General features: G+C 48.6%; 2 protein-coding genes and 1 long non-coding RNA gene across 8 annotated transcripts in view; 2 read left to right on the forward strand and 1 right to left on the reverse strand.

Annotated features, from left to right (window-relative positions):
• The first annotated feature begins 9,411 nt into the window (after positions 1 to 9,411).
• Positions 9,412 to 12,273, forward strand: LOC130142837 (uncharacterized). The gene is made up of 4 exons (XR_008819539.1): positions 9,412 to 9,614; positions 10,644 to 10,760; positions 11,067 to 11,219; positions 11,980 to 12,273. It is a non-coding gene; the product is annotated as an uncharacterized LOC130142837 (long non-coding RNA).
• A 3,765-nt stretch (positions 12,274 to 16,038) lies between these two features.
• Positions 16,039 to 17,099, reverse strand: LOC130142342 (mitochondrial import receptor subunit TOM5 homolog). Its single transcript, XM_056324071.1, has 2 exons — positions 16,927 to 17,099; positions 16,039 to 16,558 (listed from the first exon to the last, which is right to left on the reverse strand). The coding sequence occupies exons 1-2, from the start codon at positions 17,045 to 17,047 to the stop codon at positions 16,524 to 16,526; spliced, it is 156 nt and encodes a 51-aa protein (XP_056180046.1). The 5' UTR covers positions 17,048 to 17,099; the 3' UTR covers positions 16,039 to 16,523.
• A 461-nt stretch (positions 17,100 to 17,560) lies between these two features.
• LOC130142340 (FERM and PDZ domain-containing protein 1-like) overlaps positions 17,561 to 22,262 on the forward strand; it is a 59,664-nt gene continuing 54,962 nt past the window's right edge. For all 6 annotated transcript variants that reach the window (XM_056324056.1, XM_056324061.1, XM_056324068.1 and 3 more), the window contains exon 1: positions 17,561 to 17,681. The gene's annotated coding sequence lies outside the window, so the exon portion shown is untranslated. The remainder of the gene's footprint in view (positions 17,682 to 22,262) is intronic.

Raw genomic sequence — 22,262 nt, forward strand, 5'->3', positions numbered from 1 at the left:
TATTATCTGCAGGCTTGGCTGAGTAAAGTTGCAGAGAATGTCTCTGTTGGTGCCTGAATTACACAGCGCAAAGCAGGGGAATTTTGCAGAAAACAAGAAGCATGGTTATTTTCATCTCCCAAAAGCACAGCATAAAAGGTGATGAGAACGTTTGGTTCTTTCCAGCCTTCAGATTTAACAAATTACATGTTTCCACTCAGCTGAGGTTTATTTCTTTAACTGGACCCTCTGCAGTTTGGGCCAAATGTTAATACTAGGCTTGCTGTATCCATATAACAATAATAATCTCAACTGAAAACCACATAAAAGAGTACATCACTCAGTCCTCTGAGGAGGCAGGTGATGGTGGAGACATCCTTGGCCACCAGAGGGTCACAGGTTTTGCCGTCCAGCAGCAGCTCCAATCCAACTCTGACTTAGGACTTGTAGCTTCTTAAGTTTTACAGGCAGTGCTCTGCGTGCTGCTACGCATCGCTGTTCTGTGGCAAGGTTATCACAGCCTGGTTTGCTGGCTGCCTGGGACCTTCAAGGCCAGTAAAGAGGGAAGAAGTCTGCCTGGTGCACAGGACCTTCAGGGCCTGGTGAGGAGGGGAAAGGGGACTGGTATGTGACCAACTCTCAGTCACAGAGCATGGCCGTTTGCTTGGGTTAGCTGTGCTAACCGTATTACCAGGGGCCAGGAGCAAGGGATACTGGTCACAATCCTCTTTCAGTAGCAGCAGAGCAAATGTCTTGGGCAGTGGGCTGTGATATGTGCAAGCATTGCATTCCAAAGACACTGGGAAGTAGGTAGGCCTGCAGGTCTGGATGCTTTGGTGCTGTCCATCAGTAGCACACATTTGGTAGACACCCGTGTGTGTGCAAGCCACAGCAGCTGGAGTAACAAATGAAAGTGCGCTGGAAAATACGGAGCAGAGTGGATGTGTGCTCAACCAGCTTGCTGGCAACAGACCGAAGAACATGATCTGAAGGAGCGGGGCTAAACCCCAAGCTTCACAGTGCATTCAGAGTGTGCTGCTAGCTACTAGCACACCCTCCTTACTTCGCTGTTAGGAAATCCACACTGGAGACAGAGCTCTTCCATGCCTTGTGTCTCGCTGGGAAACAAGGAAGACTGGAGCAGGCTTATTTGTACAGCTGAAACGAAAACAAGAGAGCACCTTACCTGGGTGAACATTCCAGGCTGCAGAAGAAGCGGACTTCCCTAATTTGTTCTCTTGAATAGCGTGAGAGTATTGTGACAGAGAAGAGCTGGCTTGTGCATCCTTCCCCTTCATGGGGCCCCACGTAGCCCCTACTCCATGCTGAAGGGGACAACTTTTGGGGGCAGGCTTAGTAAGCCAGTAAACCGTCATGCAGGGTTCAGCCCAGGCTCCGTAGCGAAACCCACTTCCCAGTGCAGAAGGAGCAGTGGGGCCTTCAGTTTCAGTGGGAACTGTAAAGGTTCGTTGCTTCTGCAAATAAATCAAAATCCATCACCCTTAACTTCCTTCCATCCTCCTGGTTCTCCAGAGGGTTTGGGGTGAAATTCAGGTCCCTTGCTTGTCTTTGGCAGGCAGGCAGGCTGGAGGTTTCAGTAATTAACTGTAACCAAAGAAGCATAGCTATATACTTGGGATCATTCATTATTAAAGCTCACTATCAAGGCTTAGGCACTTTGGCAGATGTTGCGAGTGCTTCTGTCCCTGGTGAAGTCAATGAAACTGTGCATCCAGCCCTGTTTAAAAATATTTACAATGTCTTGCTGGTGCTGGTGTGCCTTGATCTGGTTCTGCAGTCAAGATGCAGCCACTGGCTTTTCAGGGCTGATAATATCTCGTCTGTTCTGTGTGTCTTTCTCTCTCTCTGTGCTTGCATATGCATTTTAAAGTCTTCATTAGAGCAGCATGACAGCTGCTCAGTTTGAGACACGGCTTTTGTTACATTAAAAGTGCTTTGTGGCAGTTCAGCCTGTGCAGATCTACAGAAATACTTCAACGCCTCAGCACTGTAAAGCATCTTGGGCTTGTTGTGTGAAGCAGGAAGGACAGTTTTTAGCATAGAATCATTTAGGTTGGAAAAGACCTTCAAGATCGAATCCAAACGCTAACCCAGGACTGCCAAGTCCATCGGTGAACCATGTCCCTAAGCATTGCATCTATGTGCTTTTTAAACACCCTCAGGGATGGTGACTCCACCACCTCCCTGGGCAGCCTGTTTCAATGCCTGACCACCCTTTCTGTGAAGAAATTTTTCCTAATGCCCAATCTAAACCTCTCCTGGTGCAACTTGAGGCCGTTCCCTCTTGTCCTGTTGCTTGGTGCTTGGGAGAAGAGACCAACTAGGGAGCGATAAAGTCCCCCCCCAGAGTGTCCTCCAGGCTAAACACCCCCGGTTCCCCCAGCCGCACTTCATCAGACTGGTGCCCCAGCCCCTTCCCCAGCCCCGTTGCCCATCTCTGGACACGCTCCAGCACCTCTACGTCCCTCTTGAAGTGAGGGGCCCAAAACTGAACCCATGACTTAAGGTGCGGCTGCAGCAGTGCCCAGTACAGTGCTGCACTGTGAGTTTGTGAAGTGCAAAAAACGTTCACAGAAACTAAGGGATGGGTGTATGTGAGCAGGACCTGTCTTCCTTCCCATAATCGTTTCCCCTTACAAGCTGCCCATTATAGTGTTTTAAAAATGTTATTCCTAACCGTGAATGTTCTTTCACATGTGCTTATATGTTGAAAAGATGCCACAATCCCGAACAGTCTCAGTGTCTCATCTAATTTCCACCTGAAACGCCCTGCTCGCTACCTCTGTGTGACTGTAGTGTTGAAGCAATTCCCTGAAATGTTTGTTAAAATGTCCTACCAGGAATAAAACTCTGGCAGTAGCAAGAATTGGAAAACAATTTTGCTATGGAAAAAGTTTGCTATGTCAAGAGGCTTTTTACCCAGACATGACCTGTCAACTGGGAAGCGCAGTGATACTTCTGTAGCCATTGCACCCTCATACGCTTTTTGCTTCTTTGGCTAACTTCTTTTCATTCCAGCCCTCTTTTAAGCCCTCCTTTTACCTAAACTGAAAGAGAAGCAGTAGGGGGTTTGTGTTTTAACAGGATTCTGCTGCATTCAGGTCAGTGGTGGTATGAAAAATCATCAAAAATCAAAAAACTGCCTCTGCACAGCCTGGGAGCCAGCCACCATTAATGGAACTGCTGTAACTGCCCTGTTAATCCTGTAGTTTCCCTGGACAACGGTCACTTTTTCTGGCACCATTTGTGGCTGCAGCCCTCAGCAGGGTACTGCCTTGCTGCCGGAGCCCCGAGATGTCCGTGAGAGCATCTCCACCCAAGGGGAGGCTGGCCAGCACTGCCTCGCAAGGTGCTGGCTGCTGGGTCACCTGTCCGTGTCTCCTACAGCTGCTGGGTCACAGCTGGATATGTGGTCTGCAGAGCTGGTGCATGGAGCTGTGCGCTCGAGAAAACACGAGTGGCAGGGGGTATTCTGGCAGCTCGTAAAGGAAGGTGCAGGCTTTCACATGGTAGATGAAACTGCTGGTGGGGAACTTACAACGAGCCTGAACTTCAGCAAAGGGCAACAACTGTCTTTCCTATCTCATGGGTTATTAGTTCTGATTTATGCACGGCAAATAATAGGCACTTGCAGCATCAGGGAATGGGGGGTGTGCAGGAATGATTATGGGGCAGACTTTGCCTCGCAGGGAAAAATTAGATCCCTTAAGAACATGAGAGAGGTAAGGAATGCATTTTGAATTGCGCACAGCCTGTCCTCTGAGGCTTGAAGGAGATGGTCAGCTAAGACACCCCAAGCACTTTTATCTCTATTGAATAGCATCTGTCTTTCTTAGGGAGAGGACTGAGTAGAGACGGCCGCTGTTTATTTGGGAATTGTTTTCTCTCAAGCACCAGGACAGTAACTTGTTTATAGCCCCTCCTAAGATGCCTCTGGACATCTAGGGCTCTGTGGCTGCATGAGAGAATCCCAAGCAGAAGATTAGTGCAATTTAAATGAATGGTTGCTCATGCCTAATAGATTCTTGTTTGGCAAATACATCAGCTGTGTTCAGACAAAAAAAATTTACCAATTCCTTTGGATTCTGACCAAGGCAGGCCCAGAAATAGCTAAGCCTGTTACACAGCCTGGTCATGGAAAAGACTGTTTGTAAATGGGGAAAACACAGGAGAAAGGACTTCTCCAGCTGTGTTCCTATGCTTGTGACATGTTTAGTAACTACAGGAGGCCTGGAATATCACTTTGTGAAAATTGGAACAGGTCTTCATGCCTGAGAGCCACTCAAATGCCATTCAGCTTCGGATGCAAACCTGTAGTTAGCTGAACTAAGCTATTAAATGTTCTGCATTAGAACTGCAATTTAAATACTGAATAGCATAGATCACTAGCATTATCCTTTCACATGACAAGTGATGCACAAAATGTTATGTTTCCCTCTTGTAAGCAATGCCCAAAGAAAGCCTTCTGCTGTTAGGTTCTCCTGCATTTTCTTTTTTATTTTAAAACTTGTCATGAAAAAAGGTCTAAAATGGCAACTGGTTGAAGGACAGCTGCTATTAGGATAACAAATATCATGACTAAAAACCCATGATAAACTTCACCAAAGACGGGGGTTCTTGTTCTCAGAGACCTCACCGTGTTTAATAATCTGCTCCCTACATTTCAGTAACTTCTGTATCATCCCGAAGTGCAGAATGTAGCGGAGTTGTGCTGTTGAATGTGTGTATTGCTGCAGCCAGCATTTGTGAGCATGTAGTACCAATACATGGGCTTTCCCTGGGAGCTGCGCACCTGTGAGGCCTGAGCATCTAGGGCATGTTGCCTGTATCCCCCAGGAAGGAGAGGTGGTGGTCCTTGCTGTTCAGAGATATGATGTGATCTGGGGTCTGCATAGATACCTCCTTCCCATGGCTGGTCATGCCCAGAGCATTTACACACAGCAGTAGGTACATGGCAAAGCCTGGGATTGCCCAGTCAGCGCTGAACTGTGCTGGCACTTCCCTTGGCTGTGAAATTCACACTCCCTTCTGGCCCTGAAGCTCGACGTGGTCTGCATCAGCTGGCACCTTATCTGGGCCTTCTTCAGAATGGGTGCATCAGGATGTGTTGACTTGTTTCATTTCAGCAGCTTTCATTTTCTATCATCTGCATTTTCCGTTTGCATTTTTGATGGCACTGGTTTTGTCCGTGGACACTGTTGGGAATATGTCATGCATGGGGAAAGTAAACAGTACTATTTACAGTCCTCAGGCTTATTGCATGAAAGATCTGGAGTGGTGAAACCCCTTTCTAATACAAGGAAGGGGAAGTAATTTGAAGAGAGAAGATACAGAAACATCTGGTGGATGAAAAAGCATCCATCAGAGATTGGAGATTTACCAAGACTGTGAATCGAATTTGAGACCAGGAGGTTCTTGTGCACCTGACCAGGCAGCTTTGCACTCAGTTAATCAGCAGAAGGGCAAAGATGATCTGCTGTTCTGTTTACAGTGACTCATTGCCAGTGATTTCAGCCACAGAAGTACACATTTTAAATTACTTTGTTACGAGATAGGTTTAAAAATGACAAAATTACAGCTAGTGCTTTTGCTTCTGTGTTAACAAAGCTGATGCTTTTTTCCTGTTGCTGCCACCCTTACTTTGATTTACATTCGTTCTTTCCTGCCTAAGTATGGCAATGTAAGCACTACCAGACAAAATCTACAGCTTTACATTGTGCTTTCTAGCAAAAAGCTGTACACTACAACAGAATACCAGTGAAATAATTCTTTTTAGAAAACTTCTGCCTTCCTGGCTTTTTTCCATTCCTTAACAGGGTGAATGCAATCACTTACTGTTCTTTGCATGCCTGTGATAACACAGATCCACTAACTTGTGTCATATTAGGGAATTATGGAGGATTTTGTAGGGAAACCATTTCACAGAAGCACCTCAGAAGCAGCCAGTGGCCTGGAAGTTGATTTCTCATTATCATTTCCCCATCTGCATCAGTAGAATATGTTTCCGAAGTCAAATGCCATTTTTCTGGCAGCCATCCGAAACACACCTAAACAAAATAGCCTCAGGCAAATTCTGTATCACTCTGAACACCTGATGAAGCCAACATGAAGCCTGCACCACAGTAGCGTGGTCTTTAAAGACAGTACTTGTAAAAAATCCCACTAGAGATGCACTGAAGTAGCGCTGGCTGTGAGTGAGATTTGAAATGGTGATGAACAGAAAAACATACAAACTTGAATTGTTTCCAAAATATCCACCAGTTCCCCATTTGTTGCAACTTTGTTGAAATAAAAAGGGCTTTCATTCCTCAGCGGCAAAACCATCTGTGATGTCACCGTAAGAGAGCTTCACAAGCTGAAAACTCACTATCCAGGCATCTCCATCCATTTATGGGTGCTAATTCTTAACAAAATGAGGAGCTTGTACTTAATTTTCAGACTTCAGGATTGCCATTCAGGCAAGCAGGAGAACAGCTTGCCAGGGATGGGTTCCCAGCTTACACCTGGTTCATCTGGCTTCAGCACAAGTGTGGACCTGCGCTGTACTTCTGTGTAGGTCAGCAGCCCCTCCCCAGCTGTATTTCTTCAATGCAATTGCTCTTTCTATGGGATCCAAAGCAGTTTATGCTGCATTTGATATGCAAACACCTGAATCAAACATACTTTAATCATCTTTTCCTCTGATAACACTAACACCTTCCCCTTCCCCTGGCGAATGAGGGTGAGAGAAATCAGCGATGCCAGTGCCAGCGTGCTCAGTGTGATACCTCATTGGTACTATATAGTGGAGTTGTCACCAGAATCCTGTTTTACCAAAGCAGGGATGTGTGGACAGGTGTGTGAGCCAGGCAGTGAAAGAACAAGCGCGTGCTTCAAGTTACCATCAGTCTGAAAGTTGCTGATGTCAGGTGCAATTTCCCAGCCTCTACCCCCCTGTCACACTCCTTTCTTCAGTGCAGCCCTTGTGAGGTTTGCTTGCCAACCTCTTACCTGCTCTTCTTTTTCTGCAGTGTTAAATTGCATCTTCTTTCATGTTCCTTTTCCCTGTGCCTGTCTCCCTCTGACAACGGGAGATCATGGAGCGCGAACAAAGCAGAGATTGCTTTATGCGCTTGGAGTGTGGGACTGCAGCATGGATGGAGGAACATCTGGTTGTTCCAGGAGATGGTTAACATGAGACACTCTGTCCCCATGTCTGAAGACAGCAAGGGGTAGGTTCACTGTGTGACTGACTGGACAGGGAGAACCTTTATGTGCATGCATGGGATATAAACTTCAGAGAAGATAGTAGAAAGACCTTTAGACCAAAGATAGGGTCTGGGGGAACAGAACAGCTGAAAATATGAGCTGCAACTAAGCAACCATGAAACGGTGGGAATGGCGTGGCAGAGACTGTCTTCTTTCCGTGCTTGCATTCAGATAATCCAGTTGATGACCCTCGGTCTGTAAGTCAGCAGAGGATCCTCAGTACTGGCTGCTCTCCAGCCAAGGTAATGTAAGAGCAATGGCACTGATACAGAAAGTGGTCTAATAAGGCAGGGGAAGTAAAAACCATGTTACTTTCCAGCTCAAACAGAATGGCAGGGAACTCGACAGATGGAAAATAAGCCAAGCCCAGAACTGCTATTGCCATATTTGGAAAAAAAATAAAAATAATAAAAAAAAAAAGATGTTGCAAACAATGGGGAACATTTAGATACGGTGAGTGTCAGATTCCTTCCTGGTAACGGACTCAATGACTGTGGGAGCAACACAGTTCAGAGGATCAAAGGGCTATACAGAGAAGTAGGTCAGGGTGAGGGTTGTGGGACAAAGTTTTCTTACCTAGAAATGTTGAAATGTTTTAGGGTGTGAAAACATGCCCTTGAACATTATCTTTGCAAAGAACAGGTTTTTAGGTGGATTTGTTGTATCATTTTTGCATTATTGCTGTTGTTTTACCCCAGTGAGCAGCTAAGCCCCATGCAGCCCCTTTCTCACTCCCCCACAGTGGGATGGGGGGGGAGAGAATCAGAAGGGTAAAAGTGGGAAAGCTCATGGGGTGAGGTAAAGACAGTTTCAAGGTAAAGCAAGAGCTGCACACAAGCAAAACAACATAAGGAATTAATTTACCGCTTCCCATTGGCAGGGAGGTGTTAAGGCATCTCCAGAAAAGCAGGGCTCCATCTCATGTAACACCATCACTCTGAACATCCCCCCCTTCCTCCTGCTTCCCCCAGTGTCACCTGCTGAGCGTGATGCCATCGGGCAGGGGATACCCCTCGGGTCAGTTGGGGTCAGCAGCTGTTCCAGCTGTGTCCCCCTGCCCAGGTCCTTGTGCCCCCAGCCTGCTTGCTGGCCTTGATGCTGCTGTGCAAGCCCTGCTCAGGAGCAGCTACAACGTTGGAGAGCTACCAAGCACCTTTTTCATCAAAAAGCCAAAACATAGCACCATCCCACCTTCTACAAAGAAAATTCACTCTCTCCCAGCCAAAACTATAGTTCTGTAGTACAGCAGCATTAACTTGTGTGGTTTTGCCCTTCATAACGGCATGGTGCATATGGCACCAAGAAAAAAAAAAATTACAAATTTCTCTCCTATAAAACTGGAAGTAGGTCATCTTCTCTGAGGGTCAGCAAGGTAAAAGCAAGCACATGTTGCTGATTCTTGTCCAATTTTTCGTCCCCCAGTATCCCCAAACCCTTCTCTGCAGGGGTCTTCTCAGCCCCTTCATCCCCCCAGTATTGATACTGAGGGATGCCCTCTCCCAGGTGCAGGACCTTGCACCTGGCCTTGTTGAACCTCATGAGGTTCATATAGGCCTGTCAAGATCTGTCTGGGATCTTGACTTCACACCTGGAAGTTGCCACCAGTGCTACTCCCTTACACAACACTCCAAACATGAGCTTGATGCCATGCTGATTCTTTGCTCGGGTTGTGTTTTTCAAATGTCCTCGTCCACCAGCTCAGTGGTCTTATGCAAAGGCGTGTGGCGCTGGGGTTAGAGTAATGGGGACAGACAGACAGACACATCAGTCAGCATAGAGTAAGCACCTTTGGTCTAACATAAATCCAGACTGCAACCCAAGAGTCCCAGTCCTCATTCTGCCTGGACAACCTTGTCCTTCATACCCAGCCTTCATCCTTCCACAGCAGCTGCAGCAGGTTCTCATTCTGTGACCTTCTTGGTTGTGGGGGTATTTACACCTTTTCTGGCACAGCAGCCTTGCACTGAGCTGGTGTCACAGCGTGGCCGATGCCCTGTGTCCCCTGAGGTTCACAGCTGCCCTTCTGCAGCAAGGCGCATATGCCAAGTCAGTGCCCTGTCCTGCCTGCCTGCCCTGCCGCCGCTGCTGGGAGCTGCGTGGGGTGGGAGAAATGCCATCCGCAAAGCAGAGCAGCAAAGTGTTACAGGAAAAGCGAGCTTCCCTGACAGGGAAGCAGAAGGCCCAAGCAGTTTCTGGGAATGCTGGCCATGCCAGGTGGCCACATCACCTCCAGGAAAGTGTCTTGTTTTCTTCCAGTTCCCACGATCATTTTGTCACCACAGAAAATTCACAACATCACCAGGGCCCAGGTGTACCCGTCCTGTGACACGAAGGCAGTGTCCACGGCTGTTGGCACCTGGAGAAAGGTATGCTGGGACTCTGGTACAGGAGGCTCACCTTCATTGTCTAGCAGCAGATGTGGTTCTGCATTCCCATGCTCACATTCTGTGTTGCTGCACCACATTTCAGGTAATTCAATTCATCATCCGCATACACGCTGAAAGCAGAGTAGGGACAATTTCTTCCAACGCTTCAGCAGCCGGTAGTGCCCATGTGGTGGGGAGGTCTAGTCCTCATCTCCCCAAAGGTTATCACGAATCCAAGCATCTTCTCATGGTAATGTAATCTAGTGAACAACGTCAGAGTGCCTTGTCAAGCACTACAAATTAGAGAATGGTTTTAGCAGTCAGTACCACAACTGGGATGTACGCCCAGCAGACATCTGCCCACGCATCTAGTAAAACAGAGACTACTTGGTGCTACTGGTTTGCTGGATGGTTTTATCTCCGTGTCTGAAAGTGCCTTGCTCTGTGATGACGTCAGCCTGAGGCGTCTCGAAGCCACACTGCACAAAAAAAATTTTGCCTAAAACCTTAGAGACTTCAAAGCAAGCGCAATTTTCTCAACCCTTCAGATACACAGAGAACCGAGTCTGTAGGGGTCAATGCTGCAGCACAGGAGGATGCTGAGCAATAGGCATATTGAGCAGTGCTTTGAAGTATCCAAAGCCCCAGTACCTGTGACAGAAGGTTTCTGCTCTTTGCTGCTGACACAGGAGCTACACTGAGAGACCAAGTGAGCTCAGGCGTTCTTAGGGGTGAATAGGGCTCAAATTCAGGGCAATGAGGAAGAAGGGGATGAGAGTCTTGGCACAGGCTGGGTGTAGGCAGAAAGAGGTGCATTTCACCAGCATATTTCCCTGGAGCTGCAGAGAGCACCTGTCCAGTGAGCATCACCCTGCTTCTCCCTGCTCCCTGCCCTGCATGCAGCTCCTCTGCCTGCTTGTCCAAGCATGTCAGTGACAGCATGTTCAGAGACAATTATCACGAGTAAATGCTTCTAATGGATTTCATGGATGTCCTCTAACATCTTCACACTCCTATGAAACTCTGCAGGTCTCAGAGTCACACAGAGGAGTCACCCTCCTGGAGGAGCTGCCTGGAGACAGAGCAAACACGGCTGTTCAGGCTTGGGGAGGACCTTTGCAGGATGAAGGCACAGGGTGGGTTTTGGTAAGTTCAGCACAGCAGGTACATGGGACAGGCTTGGACAGGCAGCACCCAAGGTCTTGGTGGTAGTGAGAAGTGACAAAGTTCAAACGGTGAAAGCAGTAAGAGAAGGACCAAAGAGGACCTTCCGGGCAGACACGTCACACAGAGCAGATTGCCCTCGTAACTGTCTAGAGGAGCAGTATTTTGTGCCTGTTTTGAACGAACAGCAAACTTCAAATGTGCTTAGTTGTGAGAGTGGTTCCGGGGTGCTGTTCAGAATGTATGTGCCTGTTGATAATAAACTATTTTCTGTGATGGTTTTGCCAGATTGACCAACTAATGAAGGAAGATGAGGGGGTCTACCGGTGTCACGTTGCCAACACGGCTGGAGAGGCACATGCAGATGGGAGCATCACGGTCCTTGAGCAGAACAGAAACAAGGAGGCATACCTTCTGGCACAGGACAACCCTGCCTAGCAGGTAACGCTAACAATAACAGTGCATGCCATTACCAGGAGCTAGCTGGCTTTGGCACACTCTCCTTCCACTGCACAAATCAGGGTTTGTAGATGAGAAAGCAGCCAGCTGCAGGGAAGGACTTGGTCAGATGTGTTGCGTGTATTTGGATTGTCCTTCTCTAGAGCAACTGACAAGGTCGTCCCGTGCAACAGAGAAGGGTATTTCAATGTACCAGCCTTCCCCTATCCCAACAAGGGCACAAGCAGCTTTGCTGGCATGAAACGTTGCTGGGTGGTTCTTTTAATAAAGCGCAGATGGGAATGCAAGTCATACCCTTGACAAAGTATCAGCTGCTGGCAGGAATGAATCCTTTCCAGAAAGGAGAATGAAGACGAGACAGGTAAATGAATGCTAATATTTTACATTCAGCCATAGGAACAGATTTCTGTGAGGCTCTGTCACTCCTAGTATTTGTACCATGACATTAGTCCCTGCTGTAATGCATTCCAGTGAGACAGCATAGGTTATGCTGGACCAGCAAGTAGTACAATGGTGAATTGTCTGCCGTGTGTAAAGCAAGATTTGAAACTGGGAGGTCAGGGTGTGGGAAAGAAGAGGAAGAGAGGAGTGTGTCACTTCAAAGCTATTCTGGAAATGCAGTATCTTATGCCGAAATTGAATCTTTGGTAGAGTCAGAGCGGGGCTTTTAAGAAAAGTTCAGTTTCCTATGAAAGACTTACTTGGTAATGTTGTCTGAAATCTGCCCTCTCCCTTGTTCCAGGAAGAAGGCATTTGTTCACTCAAGAAGAGCCGAACCGCAAAGCACATGCTAGAAAACAGTCAGTGGCTACCTTTGCTTCCTTTGCCATAGGAGTTTGGAAAATGTTGCATTAATACTCTTACTATAGGCTTACTGTCAGTTTTATACATCTTCCTGCTTGGAAACTATGCAATTAGTTTTGAAAATACCTAGTTGAAAATGCACATTAATACTGAAAATTCATGGAATATCAGTAGGGGAAAAATAGAGCAATAAAAGCATTTGAAAAGCAGTAAAATACCATTTTAAGTGGCATTCTCTCTCTGGCCTGTTTTCTTAGGCATCTCACATGAAGTTAGAGTTTCTAACGCTGCGGAAAAGGTCACCATTTGTTAATTCCCACCCATGTTTGCCCCCAGGAGAAAACCTTGCAGCATAACTAGGAAGACTAGGCAGTTTTAAAGCAAGCCATTTTTGAGCAACCTGAACACGTAAGTAAAGCTTTGCTTACAAATTTCATCTGCTTATGCAGTTGTCACTGGATTTGCACCCCAGCCGGAATTTTCCCCTTTGGGGTCAAACATCTGCAGCCCTTCTGGGACATGTTTGTTCCTGTCTGGCTGCAGAGCAGGGCACGCTGGCTTCTGGGTGGGAGGACCATGCCCTGCGCACCACCCAAGGACAGAACACAGATGATGCGCTCAGAGTGAGGTGGTGTGGGGCATGCAACCTGCACCAGGCTGCTGGTGCACCACATGGCAGGGGTCAGAGGAGAAGTCCCTTGTGCTGCTTTCCTCCTGTTATTACAGGAGGGCTGCACCAACACCAACATCCCTCTCGCCCCCATCCTCAGTGCTCTGGCACTTGTGTGTGGGCAGCACGTGGACCTTGCCACCTGTGTCTGAGCCTTTCTCGCTGCTGCTGCTGCTGCAGGCCAGCGGTTGGTTCTTTCAGAGTCCTGACAGATGCTTGGCTTGGAGCCTGACTTTTTTTTTCCCCCCTGGAGCACCAGCTACTTGAGGGTGCCATGCTGCGTACACAAGAGCTGAACAGCAAAAGAAGGAGCTGCCGCACCTCCACCTGCCCTATCATCAACCTGGCTGCTGATTTTGTACCACCAGGTGTGCTCCGAGGGTGTTTTGCTATAGGTGGGTGTCACACCCAAACATGGAGTTGTTTCTGGAAGCTAGTAAATCACAGGCAGTCAGCCACCCAGGAAATTTACTGTCCCTGGAGATGCTGGTTATGTTGCACCCAGGACTGGCAAAAGCAATGCAGCACAGCTGTGGCATTTGCTGGGTTATAAAGGTTTGGCTTCTATAGGGCAGAAATCCAAAGCAGAGTTCTCTCGAAGTAAAAAACGCAAAAAAGATAAGTTAAGAGTTGTCTCCTAGGAAATAATGCCCTCTGGTTCTGCCACTGTGGTGCATCTGGCTCAGAGCGTGCTTCCATGCAAAGCTGAAATTAGAAATGAGGAGAAATCTATGGCACACAAAACAAAGAATAAAAAGTGGATGTGGTCTAGAAGCAAAGAAGCTGGTGCTAATAATTATGCAGAGAGCCAGAGGTGGTAAGTAAAATGAGAAAAGCACAAGTCCTTTATGACTGCTTGCCTGCTGCAATGAAACAGGACAGTGAGTCTGTTCCAGTAAAGTGCGAATACGAAACAACTCCTGAAATCTCTTTTCCACTCTGTAGATTTGCGCTCTTGCACGCTTTTCTCCCACAGAATGGAGGCCTAGCCGATGAAGTCAGTCTCTGCTCACTTGTGCTGCCTATAAAATGTATAGATAAATAAATAAATTGTATAAATAATCTTATACATGTGATATGCCAGGAAATGGCAGAAAGCCAGAGGCACAAAGGTGAAGTGCTGCCACTGTGATCTGTTTCCTGCATCCACATTACAGACTAGGTTACCAAAAAACAAAAAAATAAAAAAAAAGGGGAAGAAACACCAGTCCAGGCAGTTCCTTTAGCTAAAGCGGACATACTGGTTAACCAAGAGACTGGGAGTTCAAATACGTGTGCCTGTATATATATATATATATATATACATTCCAGCCATATATGAGTGCTTGGCACTATACCTACACCCTTTCCTAATCATGGTAATAGCTTACCCACAGCAGCAAAAGCAACGCAATGCGACCGCGCATAGGAGCAGCAGCGATGTGGTTAATCCTTACAAGCACTTCAGCAACGAAGCCCTGTGCTGCCTTGGACAGAGATCTGGGGCCCGTGTTTTCAACCTGGGGTTTTTCCACTGTGCTTGTACTCTTCTGCGCTATGTTTTATTCAAGGGTCGTAGATAAGAAAATAACTGCTTGCTGTTGGTATGTTAGGCGCTACATGTGCCACATCATACCAAACAGATTGTCACAGCAGCTGTTACCCTAAAGAATTCCATAGACCTAGAGCTCAGGCAGGCTGATCCTGTTATACCATCCACACAGAGAAAGTGGAGCAAGCCACAGATGTTACAATGGGATGAAGCTGTGTCAGGGCAAGTTCAGACTGCATGGTAGGAAAAGGTTCTTCACTGACAGTCACTGGACAAGGTTCCTCAAGGAAGTATCCAGGGCACCAAGCCTGTTAGCATTCAAGGAGCATGTGAAAAACACCTTTAGTCGTGGTTTGGTTTTGGGTCGTCCAGTAAGGACCAAGGAGTCGGACTTGGTGGTCCTTATGGTTCACTTCCAAGTAGAGATATTCTTTGAGTCTACGATGAAGTCCAGGCACAATCAGATCCAGAAGAGAATAAAGCTCTAGTAGACACCAGTGCACAGTGTAACCCAATGCCATCAAGCCATACCGGGCAGAAGCCCTTTCTATTTCTGGAGTGACAGGGATCCCAACAGCCAACTGTATTGGAGGCTGAAGTAAGATGACTAGGAAGAAGTGGCAAAAGCACCCCGCTGCGACTAGCCCAGAGGCTCTGTGCATCCGTGGCACAGACTCTCAGGAGAGGGTATTTCAAGGGCCCAGAAGGGTACCGGTGGGCTTTGGGTATAGCTGCCTTGGAGACAGAGGAAATTAAGCAGCTGCCTACCTTGCCCAGTCTCTCGAAGACCCTTCTGTTGTGGGATTGCTGAAGGTCAATGAACAACAGGTGCCTGTCCTGCATCTTTCCTGCATTGCAGGACTGTTTTGACAGATGGAGCCCAACATCATGGACTAAATGAACTCAATGGACTTTATTATAGAGATGGTCCATAGACTAAGGGAACGATACCTGTGTGTTTGTATCAAAAGACAGGTAAGGTGATGGTGGTTACCTGGGATCTACTGGAATTTGTGGGACCGGGGTGTGATGCAAACAGTATAGAACGAGGGTGGAGACTGTCCTGGTTTTAGCTGGGATAGAAATTTTCTTCCTAGTAGCTGCTGTTCTGTTTAGATTTAGTACGAGGACAACACACTGATGACAACACACTGATGGTTTAGTTGTAGCCAAGTTGTCCTTACCCTAAGTCAAATCAGTTTCCCATACCGTGCCAGTGAAGAGGTGCACAAGAAGCCGGGAGGGAGCACAGCCAGGACAGCTGACCCCAACGGGCCAAAGGGCTAAACCATACCACAGAACATCATGCTCCGTGTATAAACCGGGGAGAGTTTGCCAGTGGCCGGCCGATCACTGCTTGGGGACTGGCTGGGCAGCGGCCAGTAACTGTATTGTGCATCACTTGTTTTTCACGCCTTTTATTCCTCTCTTTTTGTTATCTGCCTTTTCATTACTTGTCATTATAGTTTCCTTTACTTCAATTATTAATTCTTTCTTACCCCAACCCACGTGTTTTACCTTTTTTCTGATTCTCCTTCCCATCTCACTGGTGCAGGGAGGAGGAAAAGCGAGGGACTGAGCAGCTGCATGGTACTTAGTAGCTGGCTGGGGTTAAACCACCACAAAACCACATTAATGCATCATTGCCATGTCTTTTTCACTCTCCTTTGCTTTTCCTCAATACAAGTTGATTTTAAAGGTGGAGAAGAAAGTAAGCCTAAGACAAGAGCCAGGGAAATAACTCCAGATGACCTCTAGCTTGAGTGACGGTTATTAAAAATAAAGCACTACCAAAGTTAAGTAACACAACTGCTCCTCCATTTATTTAAAATAAAACTGCTTGTGAACTGAACTCATTGAAGACTTCCTTTTTCATACAGAAAAGTTCGGTAAGGTTGATGGCCATAGCATGTGGCAGTTTAGAGGTAGCTGCATAACAGAGCAACTTGCCAGCGCTTAACACTTCAAACAAAATGGAGATGGGCAGCGTTTTGTTTTGTTTTTTTTTTTTTAAACAGTACAAGAAATGTTCCATCACAAGTCATAGCTTGATGCTACTAGGGAGTATTCTGTGACCAGAATTGCCCTGCAGGGGCAACAGACATCTTCCCCATCCTCCAACCTAAGCTGTCACTCTCAGGTCAGATAGGCTTAAGCGAAACATTTTAGAACCATTTAGTACTGGATGTCTGCCTCTGGCACAATGTTTAATTAAAAAAAAAAAACCAGGGGAAAGCAGCTCCGGTCCATTTCATGTTTTCATATATTGTGTCTGAAGTGGTCATATGCTGTCCAGCTTCTTCAGGATGAAAGGAGCTGCAAGCAGAAAAGAAAACTGCATGAACCTCGCTGAAGAAGCAGTTATTCCCCAGTAAGTCTGTAACAAAACAGCATCTAAAATATTCAGAGGCTGGGCGAAGGACTACTTTCTGCCTCCCAGGCGGTCCCTTCTCTCTCCGCACGCCTGCTTTAACGAGCGAGGCAGCACGATTCCAGGGGGGAACCAGCAGGAACGGCAGCCGGGAGCGCTGCCGGGCCGCCGGGCCTCATCGCGGCCCCGGGTAAGCACCCAGCCACCGGGCCGCGCCGCCGCGGGCCGAGGCGGTCAGGAGGCTGCCAGGAGCAAGGCCGGCGATACAGGCCGCCATCGCGTCTGCTGCGGTCTCGGCCGCCCCAGCACTTACTGATCCGCAGCAGCGCAACGTAGATGAGGAAGTTGCGGACGGAGGTGAGGACGTCGCGGCGCATCTTCCGCTTCAGCTCCTCCGGGTCCATCTTGGGCCCCAGCCCCTCGATGCGGAACATGCTGCGCCCGGCGCGGTGCGGGCCGCCGGCGGGACGCGCACGGCGCAGGCGCGAGAGGGGCGGGGGGGGGCGGGGCGGGCGGCGCGTACGCAGTGAGGCGCGGCCAAGGCCCCGCCCTCCGGGGGCCGCCCGGCCCCGCCGTGAGGCCGCGGGAGCTGCTTCCGCAGTGCGGTACTGGCGGTCTTTGCCCTGGCGGTCCCGGTAACGGGCGCGTTCCGCCGCTGCCGGGGTGGGAGGGCTCAGGCGGCCCGCGGAACAGGCCCGCTCTGTTGGCGGGGCGGGGCGGGGCGGGGCGGTGTCCCGCGGCTGGACGGAGGCCTGCCCCCCAGGGGACGCGGCGGCGGCCTGGCCCGGCGGCTGGGCGGGCCTGCGGCGGGGGCCGGGGCTCGCGGCCGGCCGCTGCCGGGGGTGCTCGTCCTGGCTGTGCCGGCCGGCGGCGGGGCGGGGACCTCGGGGGCCCTGCGGGCGGAGTTCTTCCGGTCCCGCCTGCAGCAGCGCGGCTTCCCCGCTCCCGCCAGGCCGGGCGGCTGCCTGGTCTACCGGAGCAGGCAGAGCTGGGTCTGCGGTGGGTAGCTGTGCCGCCAGCCTGGAAGCTGCCCGGTCCGTGGGTGTGAACTCGGGGAGCCTTTTGCAGGTGAGTGCACGGAGCAGTTCTGGTTAAGTGTAGCTGTGCTGGAGGAGTCATGCGGGCCACCGGGAGCTTCTCTCCTGTCGTGGTTTAACCCCGGCCAGCAACCAAGCCCCACGCAGCTGCTTGCTCACTGTCCCCACGGTGGGATGGGGAGAGGATCGGAAGAGTAAAAGAGACAAAAACTCGTAGGCTGAGATAAAGACAGTTTAATAGGGAAAGCGAAAGCCGCGCACACAAGCAAAGCAAAACAAAGAATTCGTTCACCACTTCCCATGGGCAGGTGGGTGGTCAGCTGTCCCCAGGACAGCAGTGTTCCGTCATGCAATAACGGCTACTTGGGAAGACAAATGCCATAATGCCGAATGTTCCCCCCTGCCTTCTTCTTGCCCCAGTTTATATACACTCTGCATGACATCATATGGTATGGAATATCCCTTTGGCTAGTTCTGATCAGCTGTCCTGGCTGTGTCCCCTCCCAATTTCTTGTGCTCCTCCAGCCTTGTCGCTGGTCGGGCCTGAGAAACGGGAAAGGTCCTTGACTTAGTATAATATTACCCAGCAACGATCAAACACAATGCTGTTAACATTGTTCTCGCAGCAATGCAATACACAGCACTGCAATAGCTACTAAGAAGAAACTTAACTCTGTCCCAGGCAAACCCAGGCCACTCCTCAGCCCAGTGCTTGCCCTTAGAAGGCAGAGGGCAGTGAGCAGACTTAGGACAACCCTACAGAGTAAAGCACAGAGAGACTGTCCAATGCCTGTCAAGTCTGTTGCAGATAATAGCGCTTGGAACATCTGTAAGTGACAACCTCTGTGACTAATGGTGGTCCTGAGAAGCTGCAGTTAATCTAAGTGATGGGTACTAGACACTTGTCTGGGAATGGGGATGCATCATAGGGCTGCTTAGGAGAGACGGACACAGATGAAACAGAGCCCGCTTCTGTGGGTTGCACATCGTGATGGTTCAAAGCATGTCAGCACAGCAGCCTCAAACTCAGCACCTCTGGCCATGCCATCACATCTGCTGCTGCGAACCCCACTGGCTTCCCCATTTGTGTGGTACTACCACGTGAGTTGTGCAGGAGAACACGATCCTGAAGAACAGACTAGTCTCAATGTTCTCAATCGCTGGGAAGAGAGGGTTATAGCTGCACCAAGCAGGAGAAGCAGTTGCCTTGCTGGCCCCTCTGACCTATTCCTGGTGCCTTCTAAGTAACCTGTTTACAGTGCGACTTAATAGATACCTGTTTTTCTCTAACTGAAGTGAAGAATTTATCTGGCTGTGAGTCAACCTGCTTCTAGCTCTGCTAGCTTTCCTGACTCACACACCATCTCCTGAATTACGCACCATTGTCTTTTGTACCGCTGCTGATCTGCAGTAACTGACTTAGCTGTTCTGCTTTGTTTAGAACACAAGACCCTTCACTCCAGCACAGAACCCCACCGTGCAAGATCTTTTTTTGCCTTTTGTAAATGCAACCCCCATTCCCAAACAAGTCCCGGGAGACCGTCGGAGGCCAGTAATACTTAATAACAGGTACAGAAAGACTGAGAAGACCAGGGATCTTGGCTTTGGAGTGGCCTCTGGCCAACCCCAAAGCCCCCGCTCCAGGAGCTGGATGTCACAGGAAGGTGGGCTGTGTATGAATTTCAGTTAAGATACTGGATGACTATGAATGCTAACTGGAATTGTGCCCTTTTTTAGGGGGAGGAGCTGGTTCAGGCCTGAGACCAGGCCCACCCAGATAAGTGTGTACACAGCCGTCAAGTCTCACTCTTGAGCTCCATCCACACATACAGGCTTCAGCCAGCGATTTCCAGCCTGTGGCAGGCAGCAATGCTTTCAGCAGCTCTCCTCAGATGCCGGGAACACCTTCAGAGATGGGCACGGGCACTACTGGTGCCTGGAGTGGACCAAACAAGCAGGCAGAGGCTTGTGGCTCTCCCCATCACCCCCACAAGACATCTGGGTTCCACAGCCCACCCTGCTCTGCCTGCTTGCTTGATAGGCAGTAGGTAGATAATTCAAAAACCCAGATTTGTCTCAGCTAAGCTGCCTATGACCTGAGGCAAAGCCAATTACAGAGCAGCTGCTTTCATTGTGCCAGTGATTAACAGGGGCTAATTGCATCTCCCATTAGCTGGGGGAGCTTTCCTGCTTTTCTGTGGTACCTCAAGGGTCCACCCTGACTTTGCAAAGGATGGCCAAGGGAAAGTGGAAAAGGGAATCACCCTATTCTGAGCACATTTGCAGGACATTCAATACCAATTCCCAGCGCAAATGAAAGGTCAAACTCTTCTGGTCAAAAAAAGTTGTAAAACTGCCCTCCTGAGAGCATTACAGCAAGGTCCAGGAGAAAAACACGACAGAGCTGCCCAGATCTGCAGCTGATATAAACTAGCTTTGTTCTGCTGGCTTCCAGGTAATCTCATTGATTTACTTGTGGTTTCATTCTGGATGTTGGATTTCTCTGGTCTTTGCTAGCAGAAACGGATTGGCAGGTCCCCAGCCCATGTTAGCAGAAGAGCAAGGAGTTTCATCCTACATTTCAAGACTGTTGGTCTTCCCAGTCTTGTTTTGTATTTGAAAAGCAGAAGTGATGCTGCTTTCCCAGACGTTGCTCTGGAGAAGATAAAGGAACTTGGGCAATTCTGGGCATAGCTGAATCAAACATGACACAGTATTGGAGAGACTGGAGCAAGGAAAAGACAAAAAAATGCTGTTAAGGAGCAACGTGAATGAGAACTCTGCCAGGGCATTGACTGGAGAGTTGTTTCCCTGGGGCCACCCTATACTCCTTGTCCTTTTGTAAAATAGGGGGATGAGAAACATTTCCTTTGGGAGAAACCCACATTGGATAGGGAGGAGACTTCAGATGTGGAGTGACTGGCAGGGAACCCATTGGCTTTGGGTTTTGACAGCAGCATGAACAACTTCCCGAGCTGCCCTTGAAATGTTTGTGTCAATTTTCCAGAATTCCCTCAAACCTCCAAACTGCACGATTTTGACAGCTCGTATTATGTTCTTAGTTTTACTCAGCCCTGTAATTGCATGAAAATTTTAGCTTTCATTTACTGGGGCTACAGGCAGACATGACATGCGGAATTGAACTCTAAAACTCGAGGAGAGTTATAAAGCGGGGATGTTTATTGCAGTGCTGGGTGCAAGGGGGGTTGCTCCTCCTCACTTGCACACTGTTTCAACAAGCTGGCTGATATTTATTGTACAAAGTTACGAAAATACATAAGGTTTCCAAAAATTCATTATCATAATCTCCTCCCTCTGGCACCTCTTCAAGATGTACTTTTCACCTTCTTGGGCAGTTGCCTAAAGTTCCTGCTTACCTTTGCATACATTAGCAGCCTGTTGTTTAGTTTCTGTTACCTACTAGAGTTCTTCACGTGTCTTCCATCATCTAACCTTTTGTTCAAGTGTAACGCATCTGCTGGCTAACGATGAGCCCTTCCTTACTGCCCACTCTAAACATGTCAAGCTAATACGTGCCCACGGGGCTGGTTTTAAATCTATATCAGACGACTAGACACTGACCGAACGCTGGCTAGAGGTTAAGGTCTTTGAACAGAACATGGGCAACTGCATGACATGGCTGCGTATCGCAGGTGACAGTATGGAAAGCTGACAAAAGCTGCAGATGATGCCACAAGGGACAGCTGGATCTCCCAAGCGATTAAGGAGTAGTGATGTGAGAGGAAAGGCCAAACTTCACAGATAACTGGGGACAAGCAGTGGGGTCTTTCTGGGGCAAGGCCAGCACACTAGTGAGAACTCAGACTTCTTGCCCCAGGGGTCCTCCCCATCCCATGAAGTGCTGGCACTGGCTCTGGGGTAAGACTGGGCTAGTGCAGAAGGCAGGCAGTAAATAGCACTCAGAAATTAAACCTGTCCCGCCTGCCCTTTTTGAGACTTCAGACAGGTTGGGGCTGGGGCAGATGGGAGAACTCGCCAAGATGGCTTGATCCTCCTTGATGGAGATGTTTTGTGAAGTGGCCTTCTATACACTGTTCTGCAGTGTCTCTCCAGGGCTGCTCCCACATGGTGGAAACAGCTTATCAGCCAGCTGAAAGGACAGCATTAGCTTGCCCTGGTTCCTTCGGCATCTACCAGTAAGATTCAGAGAAGTGCCAGAAACCTCCACCTCTAGAGCTGTACCAGGACGTTTATTGCTGTTGCATATGTATCAAGGGCGGTTTAGAGGCCCAGGGGAAGCCTTGCAGAAGCACTAAAGGGAGGCAAAGTAGATAGTGCTGGAGCCTTGGTGCTACCTACCAAGTTGACCATTTCACCCCATCAAAAGAATCCATATTGATACATACACTAATGACAGCATTTGCCTTTGTTCAAACAAAAATACTTTCTCTTTTTCTGGCCAATAAATTTCAGCCTGCCATTCCATAGTGTCTCTCTACAGACTCTGCACAGCAATCAGACTGTACATTTTTGGGGCTTCATCAAACCAGGCCGAAAAGCAAATTAATGTGACTGCCAATTGAAGCTGAAGGGACAGTTCCCACCCACCCCACTGATGCCATCCAGCTTCTCAGGCCTGGTGTAGAGGGTA

Source organism: Falco biarmicus, chromosome Z (genome assembly GCF_023638135.1).
Source record: "Falco biarmicus isolate bFalBia1 chromosome Z, bFalBia1.pri, whole genome shotgun sequence".
In the NCBI taxonomy this organism is placed as follows: domain Eukaryota; kingdom Metazoa; phylum Chordata; class Aves; order Falconiformes; family Falconidae; genus Falco; species Falco biarmicus.